Source organism: Trichechus manatus, unplaced genomic scaffold (assembly GCF_000243295.1).
Source record: "Trichechus manatus latirostris isolate Lorelei unplaced genomic scaffold, TriManLat1.0 scaffold00184, whole genome shotgun sequence".
NCBI lineage: Eukaryota > Metazoa > Chordata > Mammalia > Sirenia > Trichechidae > Trichechus > Trichechus manatus.
In genome coordinates, this window is record NW_004444120.1 from 1,600,225 (window position 1) to 1,609,717 (window position 9,493).

Sequence of the window (9,493 nt, forward strand, 5' to 3'; positions counted from 1 at the left end):
AATCCTCAGCCTATTCTGCAGGGGTATAATCTCAAAGATAGAAAAGCTTCACTCCCTAAAGAGACAACCAGTGAAGTCCTTCCTGGTCTGCCATGGTTCCGGAAATCTCAACGTTTTGCCAAGTTTTACTTCATCTGCTGCTGTTGAGTGTTGTCAAGTTTATTCCGACTCATAGGGACCCTATAGGACAGAATAGAACTGCTCCACGGGGTTTCTAAGGCTGTAATCTTTACGGAAGCAAATTGCCACGTCTGTTCTCCCTTGGAGCCACTGGTGGGTTCAAACCACCAACATTTCTGTTAGTAGCAGAGTGCCTAACCACCATGCCACCGGGGCTCCTTCATTCAGTCAGTACTTACTGAACATCTGTTTTGTGTCAGGTACTGTTATGGACTGAACTGTGTTCCCCAAAAATATGTGTTGCAAATCCTAACCCCTGTCAAAAAACCAAAATCCGTTGCCATTGAGTTGATTCCAACTCATAGCGATCCTATAGGACAGAGGAGAACTGCCCCATAGGGTTTCCAGTGAGTGGGTGGTGGATTCAAACCACCGACCTTTTGGTTAACAGCTGGGCTCTTAACCACGGTGCTAGCAAGGCTCCCTGTACCTGTGGTTATAATCCCATTTGGGAATGAGTTTTTTGGTTATGTTAATGAGGCAGTATTAGTGTAGGGTGTGTTTTAAATCAATCTCTTTGGAGATACAGTAAAACTTGCAAAAGCCAAAACCTACGTAAGGCAGAAACCCGTCAGAGAAGGAAGACTCAAATATTTTCCACTAATAGAGAGTGATGGTGGCACAGGGCTTAAGAGCTCAGGCTGCTAACCAAAACATCGGCAGTTCGAATTCACCAGCTGCTCCTTGGAAACCCAGGGGGCAGTTTTAATCTGTCCTATAAGGTCGCTTTTAGTCAACTATGAGACAGAATTGATTCAACGGCAATGGGTTTGCTTTTTGGAGAGAGCAATAGAAAAGTGATCAGATTGCAGCCTGTCAAAGATGGAAAACTTGTGAGACCCGGAAAAACAAGGCAGTCCTGGTGAGTTTTGGCTCTCACAGCTGTCACTGTGTAAGGGAGCAGACTAAGCAAGCAAGCAGAAATGGAGGGGAACATGCATGTCATGCGATCGCCGAGGAGGGGAAGCTGAAAAGCGACAAGGACCTTCCGCCAGAGCCAACAGAAAGAGAGAGCCTTCCCCTAGAGCCCACACCCTGAATTCAGACTTCTAGCCTCCTAAACTGAGTCAGAATCAACTTGACAGCAACGGGTTTAAACTGTGAGAAAATAAATTTCTGTTAAAGCCACCCACTTGTGGTATTTCTGTTATAGCAGCACTAGATAACTAAGACAGACAGCGTGCTCAGAGCCAGGGATATGAAGATCATCTCTTGCCTCTTAGATGGCTCCCTTTTCCAGTCTTTCCTCTCTACAATCCATGTCTATATGTCAGTCACAGTGATCTTTTAAATATATAGATCATGTCACTTTCCTGCTCGAACCCCCCAGCAGCTTTCTTTGGTATTTAGGATAACATGCAAAAATCCATCCCGAGAACTACGGGGCCCTGCAGGGTCTGGCCTGAGCCTACCTTTCTGACCTCACACTACCCTTTTTGTTGTTGCAGACACCAAAATGATTCCTAAATCAGGGTCTTTTTTTGGTGAAGTGGTGGGTAGGACTTAAAGTGCAGGGGTGGATTATCCTATAGGCAAGGTAAGCACAGTGTTTACCTTGCTTACCAGATCATCTGTAGTGAACAATTTCTCAATTTTTCAGGACATCAAAGATTCTGCTTCTAGGTATGGCTGGCATCTGTCTCTCCCCCAGCCCCACAGGGTGAAACCCATGTAAAATTGTTCACTACAGATTAGTAAATGTTATGGATTGAATTGTGTCCCCCCAAAATGTGTGTCAACTTGGCTAGCCCATGATTCCCAGTATTGTGTCATTGTCCACCATTTTGTTATCTGATGTGATTTTCCTACGTGTTATAAATTCTACCTCTATGATGTTAACGAGGTGGGATTAGCAGCAGTTATGTTAACAAGACAGGACTCAATCTACAAGATTAGGTTGTGTTTTAAGTCAATCTCTTTTGAGATATAAAAGAAAGATGTGAGCAGACATAGGGACTTCATACCACCAAGAAACAAGAGCCAGGAGGATAGTGCGTCCTTTGGACCAGAGGTCCCTGTGCTGAGAAGCTCCTAGACCAGGGGAAGATTGATGACAAGGACCTTCCTCCAGAACTGACAGAGAGAGAAAGCCTTCTCCTAGAGCTGTCGCTCTGAATTTGTACTCCTAGCCTCCTAGACAGTGAGACAATAAATTTCTGTTTGTTAAAGCCATCCACTTGTGGTATTTCTGTTCTCCCAGCACGAGACAACCAAGACAGTAAGTAAACACAAGTAAATCTGTGCTTACCTTGCTTATTGGCTAATCCACTTCTACTCAGGTGAATTGAGTTCATCACATTTCTCATCAGAAGTGCCCTCTCTTGCTTTGTATATGGTATTTTGTTTTATCTTCAGTTCTTCATTCCCATTCCTTTCCCTCCACAGGCAAGCATTCTAAAATGTTTAATGTGCATCTTTCCATTTGTATGTGTTCTCTCAGAATGTGATATCTCAGAATGTGATGTTTTAAATCTGCGTGACATGTATCATTCTATTTTGTACTTTTCTCACTCAGCACTAGGTTTTGACATCTAACTATATTGTTATGGGCGCATTTGAACACACCATGTATATATTTTACCTATCCATTCTCCCAGTGATGGACAGTGGATTGCCTCCAACTCCCCATCTCCAGGAATGATGCTGTAATGAGCCCCCTGCCCACTGGGTGAGAACCTGTGTGCTGGGCAACAGGAGTGCACTTGCTGGGCACTGGGCGTGCAATATACTTAATCTGCCTAAGTAGTGGCAGATTTCTTTCCAAAATAGCCTCACAGGCTACACTCCCTCAGGGTCTCTGTACTTGCTGTTCCCTTAGTCTGGAACAATTGTCCCTTGGGCTCTTGAAGGGGCTCTCTCCAGCTCATCAGCATGGTCTCCGAGAGGCCTTCCCAGTCTTACAGTTATCCCAACAACCTACCCTTCCCAGGTTTGCTGTTGTTGTTACTTGCCATTAAATCTGACTCAGGGTGACCATATGTGCGCAGAGTACTCTCTGTCATTTTTATTTCCGTTTGTTAAATACACAATTTTAAATTATTTGTGATTAATTATTTACTATCTGCCTTCTGGAAACCCTGGTGGTGTAGTGGTTAGTGCTACAGCTGCTAACCAAAAGGTCGGCAGTTCGAATCCACCAGCCGCTCCTTGGAAACTCTAATGGGCAGCTCTACTCTGTCCTATAGGGTCGCTATGAGTTGGAATGGACTCCAGGGCAACGGGTTTGGTTTTTTTTTTTTTTTTTCCCCCTGATCTGCCTTCTCTCCAAGGACAGGGGGGTGCTATCCTGTTTACTAGGCATCTAGCCTTAGCCTGTGGTAGGCTCTTAACAAATATTACTAAACAAACGAATGAAATAATAATTACAATAAATTGTAATATGGTATCAGTGGAGTCCCTGGGTGGTGCAAACATTAAGTGCTCAACCAGTAGCAGAAAGGTTGGCAACTAGAACCCCCCCCCAGGCGCCTCGGGAGACAGGCCTGGCGACCTGCTTCCCAAAGGTCACACGTGGAGTCGCCATGAGTCGGAATCAACTGGATGACCACTAACAACAACAACAACATTACATCAATCTGTTCTAAACTGTACTGTTAGAAAAGCCGGGAACATAACGGATCAGAGAATTAGGAAGGGCTTTTTAAATGGGACCGAAATAGCGGATTGCGGAGCGCTGGTGGCACAGCGGTTAAGGGCTACAGCTGCTCACCAGAAAGTCAGCAGTTCGGATCCACCAGCCGCTCCTTGGAAATCCTATGGGGGCAGTTCTACTCTATCCTATAGGTCGCTGTGAGTCGGGATCTACTGAACTGCAACGGTTTTTTTTTTTTTTTTTGGTTAAAGGGCAGATTGGAAGCCCTGGTCAACAAGCCCATCTGCACGCAGCTCAATTCCACAAGACCCCACCGTTATAACCATCCCTAACTATTTTCACCTTTCCACGCGGCCCCTCCCGCCGGCCAGGTGGTGCGAAGCCGGGCAAACCCGCAGGGGCTCCCGGAAAGCGCCGTCTGGGAAGAACTAAAACTACGTTTCCCAGCATCCCGCGCGCCGCCGACGCACTTCCGGAGTCCGTGGACGAAATGGCGGCGTCTGAGGAGCACAATTCTCCGACTGAAGCGCCCCAGCCAGCGGTGGAGGACGAGGAAACGAAAACTTTTAAAGACCTGGTGAGAGTGGGTGACTCTGGCTTCTCTTTGTGCCGCTGGCGTGAGGCGCAGGCGGCGTCTTGTTTCCTTAGGTCCCGGCCGGTGGTGTACCAAAGTAGTCAAGGCCTAACGTAGACCTTCCCTCGGATTTTAGCTCGGCTTCGGACGCGCACCTTCAGCCTCTGAGTTTGGGTGGTGGGAGGGCTGCCGAGCTCCGAAAGTCCTCTTTTGCCACTTTGGTGTGGCGAAGTTTATATTTCTCCAGGAGATTTTACATGTGACAAGTCAGTCTTTTGATAGCTTGGGCTTTGGAGTCGGATTAAATAGGTTTGAATTCTGATGATCACTTACTAGAGGCAAGTTACATTATCTCTCTGTGCCTCAATTTCCACTTGTGCAAACTGCGGATAATAATAAGTATTTACCGCACAAAATTGTTGGGACAATTAAATGCTACAACCCCCAGCCCCCAAAACAAAAGAACAGACCCTTTGCCATCGACTTGATTCCGAATCATACATGTAAAGCTCTTGACGTTGCCCCTGGCGAGTAGAAAATACCGGCAAGTCTTGAGCCACTAATAGTACTCACAGTTAAAGAGCAGGCTCTGAGTCGGTGCACAGTAAGTACCTTTTGAATCAAAGTGAAAGGGATGGACATATCACCAGCAGGGTGGCTCTGACTGTCATTTAAGTAGGAGGGAGTTGCGGGGTATGCTGTTCTTTGCTGAGTTGTGTTTTTCTGAATTCTAAGGGTGTGACAGATGTGTTGTGTGAAGCCTGTGACCAGTTGGGATGGACGAAGCCCACCAAGATCCAGATTGAAGCTATTCCTTTGGCTTTACAAGGTATGTTGTCTGATAAAAATTGAGCATGAGGTTATACTCAAGTAAATACTTAGCATTTTGAGAGCTCTTGCTTGCATAATTCAAGTGAAATAAAAATAAGTCACTAAAGATAAAACGTTTGTGCTTATTGCCTTTTGAAAAAAATCAGTTTTTTCTCCAATTTCATTGAGCTTACTTTGTGTCTTTGTAACTGAAGGGATTTGTTGTCTGCCACAGATGTCGACTTTAAGAAAGCACAGGATTAAAGTGTAGTAACAAGAAACTTGTTAGAAATTATGAATCAGTAAGTGCAGACTTACATAAAGGTGCCTGCAACATACATTAGTGTCTAGAGGAGCTGAGAGGTCTTGTTGTCAGGTATGTTTGTCACATTTGCAGAAGAATGGTTAAGGTGCTGGCTGATAACTAGTGGGACTGAAAGTAACAGGATGAACTTTGATAGGAATAGAGGTATAGTCCTGCTTTTAATTCCCAAAACATCAACTTTACAGGATTAGGGTGGGTGGTGAAAGAGACCCAGAGGCGGTAGTTACTGAAATTTATTAAAATTCTCAGAGAGAATGGATGTAATCTTAATTGCATTACTGTAAGAGGAAAGTGATATTTTGGGGGTCCTTTATCCCCTTTGACAATAAAAGAAAAGATTTTCTCCCCAGAAAAAAAAGTGCACAGATATTTTATATATAATTTCAGCGAATTCAAGACACACTCTCCCTCCTTCCTTCCTCAAACCCTTTCCCCTCCTTTGAATTTCTCTCCCATGAGTCCTAGGTTAAGAACTGGACTAGCTCTAGAGAGAGACTGGTGCTTTGCATTGGTTAGAAAACACCTAGAACACTCTGCTTACGTCTGGGGACCACAGTTTTCAGGGACCAACTGAGGGGCAATGAGTGTGGTATAATATCAAGAATAGTCACAAATAGTTAAAGGGACTGAGTGCATTTGGTCTGGAGAAAACATGGGGTAGGATATGATAATTGGCTTTAATGATTTGAAGACCTGTCATGTGAAAAAGGGGTTAGATTTATTCTGTGTATTTATGTTTGTTCCTTCCATAAATAGTTGCTGAGTGTTTGATGTCAGTGTAAGGCACTGGGGGTTAAGATTCTGCCCTTCCCAGCGCTTACAGTCTAGTAAGTCAATAATTACAAATTGATTACAAAGTGAACAGGAACATAAGAAAATTATATTCAAAGTGCTGAGGGAGTAGAAAAGATTACTTCTAATTGGAGAGGATTAGAGAAGACTTATTTCATTTTATTTTTTGGCTGGGAAGATTGAAAAGACGTTTGAGCTGAACCTTGAGGACTTCATAGGATTTAGATATTCAGATATGATGGGAGGGGAGAACCTTCTAGGTATAGGGAACCGCATGAAAAAAGCCAGGGCGGCTGGAAAAGCTGGAGTGTGTATGGCGACCTGCAGGCGCTTAACACAGAGTGGTGAGGGGTTTAATAGGATGATTGAGGTCAGATTTTGAAGGACTTGAATGCTGGGTAAAGGAAGCTGGTCTTTGTTTCATAGGCAGTGGAACTCCTTTGGAGGGTTTTTTTTTTAGTGGGAGAATGAAGTCCTTAGAGTTGTGGTCTTGGAAGATTAATCTCTTAACTCTGTAGGATGGTTTAGAGGGGAGAGACTGGAGGCAGGGAGACCAATTAGGAGGTCATTGCAATTGCAGTAACGGTGGCAATTAACGAGTAGGGTAGTGGTGGTGGTTGTTACTTGCTGTCGAGTCGATTACACTGACTCGTGGTGACCCCATGTACAACAGAATGAAATGTTGCCCGGCTCTGTGCTATCTTCACGATCATTGGTATGCTCAAGTCCATTGTTGTGGCCGCTCTGTATTTTGAGTACCTTTCAATCAAGGGACTCATCTTCCAGCACTATATCGGACAATATTTTATTGTGTTTTAATTGGTTAACATTTGGGGGTAGATCACTAGGATTTTCTGCCGAATCTGCCTTAGCCTGGAAGCTCCACTGAAACCTGCCCACCATGGGTAGCGTTGCTGGTATTCGAAATACCAGTGGTATAGCTTCCAGCATCACAGCAACACCACTGCCTGTCTGTCAGTTCGTTGTACTGTGGTAAGGTAGTGATAGAATGAAAGAGAAAATGAAAGAAAAAGAATCAATGTGATCTGACTACCAGTTAGGTAAGTGGAAGGCATGGAGTGGGGAAATCTAAGATTGTTGCAAGGTTTCCAGCCTATGTGCTTAGGACATACTGGTGTACCACTGATATGAAAATGGAACACACAAGAAAAAATCATTTCAGGGAAGATGAGTTCAATTGGAAATGATTGATTTTAGGCGATCGAGTTGACTGACACAAAGCTGGAATCAAGCTTGATTGAGAGGTCAGAACTGGACATGAAATACAGACACAATATCCAAAGAGAGGTTGTAGCTGAAGCATGAAAGGAAGCGAGGCTGCCAAATAAGGGAAGAGGCCAAGAGATGACAGGAGAAACTGGAGGCCCAGTAGAGGGTGAAAATCACGCAAATTAGGGAAGGGAGAGTGTTTCCAGGAGGGAATGGCAGACACTGTGTAGAGAAGTTAGGAGGATAAGGACTGTATAAAGGCCCTGGTGGGAAAGAAGTAGCAGCAGTGTCAGGCTTGCTTTCAGATAGTTAAAAAAAAAAAAAAAAGTCGGAGCATTTTGACTTTTCCCTGCTCGCCGTACAGCAGAGGTAGCAAGGGGGAATCAACATTAGGTGGTGGTAATAATTCTAAAATTACTCTGGTGTTTTCAGTCAAAAGTTACTATTGATGCAGAGAAAAATAGGGACCAATGGACAGTTACTAGGAACTGAATAACGTGGTTGAAGTGATCACCACCCTTACTGGGCTTGTCTTGTTCTGATGAATAGTGTGCAGATGTTTCATTTGAGTCTATAGGTTATGGACCTAAGCAAATGATTCAGATAATGTAACAAAGGTTTTTTGCTTTCTTCTGTTAATTAACTTTTTAATTTTAATTTGAGTACTAATGAGGGCCTCAGTTGCTACAAAGTTCCTGAGCCCTGGATATGTCTTTTATTCTTAAACCTTAAAACAATCCTGAAAGGTAGGAATTCTTACTGGTGAGAAAATGGAGGCTCAGAGGATTAAGTAACTTGGCTAGAGTCACATAACTAATTATTGCTAGAGCTAGAATATGAATGTAGACTCTTCTAGGCAAGAAACCTGTATTCTTGACTGTATATCGTGGAGTGTTACCATGGAGAGATCAAAATTTTTTGATGGTTTTGGAGGATGATTTCCTTCCACTCTGTTTCATGTATTAAGTGTTAGGTGCTGGCAATGTGGCAGGTGAATATGACAGAATGTGTTGTGCTCTCGTGGAGCTTATGCATTCTAGTGGATTCCACACAGACAGTAACATTGTGAAAAGGCTTAGGGCTTTTGAGAAGAGGAAAGGAGATGATTTAGAAAAATCAGTTCCACAAACAGAATTGCTCTGTGGGGAATCATTAAAAAAAAAAAAAAAAAAAAAAAAACAACCGAAAGCAGTGTAAACCTCAGCAGCTGGCAGTGGACGTGGCTCACTGCCACATGAGTCAAGCTGCTTGAGCTCCTTTGCTTTCTAACCACTAATTCATCAAGTACTTACTCAGTGTCTGCTTTGTGCCCAGCATCGGGTCATTGTGGAAATGAGTAGAGAATTTCTTTAGTATTAGGTGTTTTCTTTTCCTCCTAGGTCGTGATATCATTGGGCTGGCAGAAACGGGCTCTGGAAAAACGGGGGCTTTTGCTTTGCCCATTCTGAACGCCTTGCTAGAGACGCCCCAGCGTTTGTTTGCCCTAGTTCTCACCCCCACTCGGGAGTTGGCCTTTCAGATCTCAGAGCAGTTTGAAGCTCTGGGGTCCTCTATTGGAGTACAAAGTGGTAAGTGTCTGAGAGGAAAGGCGTCTTAGAGAACGGAGGAACATATTGTTAGGATAAGGTCGTGGAGCTAAAGAACTGATCTGGTTTTTTAGCTTTGGGGGTAGTCTTAATTCTAAGGGAAGAGTGAATTTAAGCAGAGATCTAGCATTGGTTTTAAAAGATGTTCAGTGGTCTAGGGGAAGAAAGGATCTCTTTTTTATGTTGTTTTTATTCCTGTAGCCGTGATTGTAGGTGGAATTGATTCAATGTCCCAATCTCTGGCCCTGGCGAAAAAACCACATATAGTGATAGGTGAGTAATTGACAAGGGTAAAACATGCTGGCAGTGATGAATTGGAGAAAATCTATCAATGCTGGGTATATCTTATTTGTGTGGAAAGACTTTGAGAAACAATTTTGGGTAACAGCTTAGTATTTTTAATG

General features: G+C 43.7%; 1 protein-coding gene across 2 annotated transcripts; it reads left to right on the top strand.

The window, feature by feature from the left end:
- Nucleotides 1-4,245: 4,245 nt before the first annotated feature.
- DDX47 (DEAD-box helicase 47) lies at nucleotides 4,246-9,487 on the top strand. Of its 2 annotated transcripts, XM_023741583.1 has the most exons (4): nucleotides 4,246-4,349; nucleotides 5,082-5,175; nucleotides 8,883-9,071; nucleotides 9,291-9,487. In XM_023741583.1, the coding sequence occupies exons 1-4, from the start codon at nucleotides 4,263-4,265 to the stop codon at nucleotides 9,368-9,370; spliced, it is 450 nt and encodes a 149-aa protein (XP_023597351.1). In that variant the 5' UTR covers nucleotides 4,246-4,262; the 3' UTR covers nucleotides 9,371-9,487. The 2 variants fall into 2 exon arrangements, with proteins under 2 accessions (XP_023597351.1, XP_023597352.1); XM_023741584.1 differs by having other exon boundaries at nucleotides 8,883-9,427.
- Nucleotides 9,488-9,493: the final 6 nt, after the last annotated feature.

Bases quoted from the DNA above. Each gene is read 5' to 3' on its own strand.
- DDX47 (XM_023741583.1), top strand. From the start codon at position 4,263: ATGGCGGCGTCTGAGGAGCACAATTCTCCGACTGAAGCGCCCCAGCCA. The intron at 4,350-5,081 runs GTGAGAGTGGGT...CTGAATTCTAAG, and splicing joins CGAAAACTTTTAAAGACCTG to GGTGTGACAGATGTGTTGTG. The intron at 9,072-9,290 runs GTAAGTGTCTGA...TTATTCCTGTAG, and splicing joins CTCTATTGGAGTACAAAGTG to CCGTGATTGTAGGTGGAATT.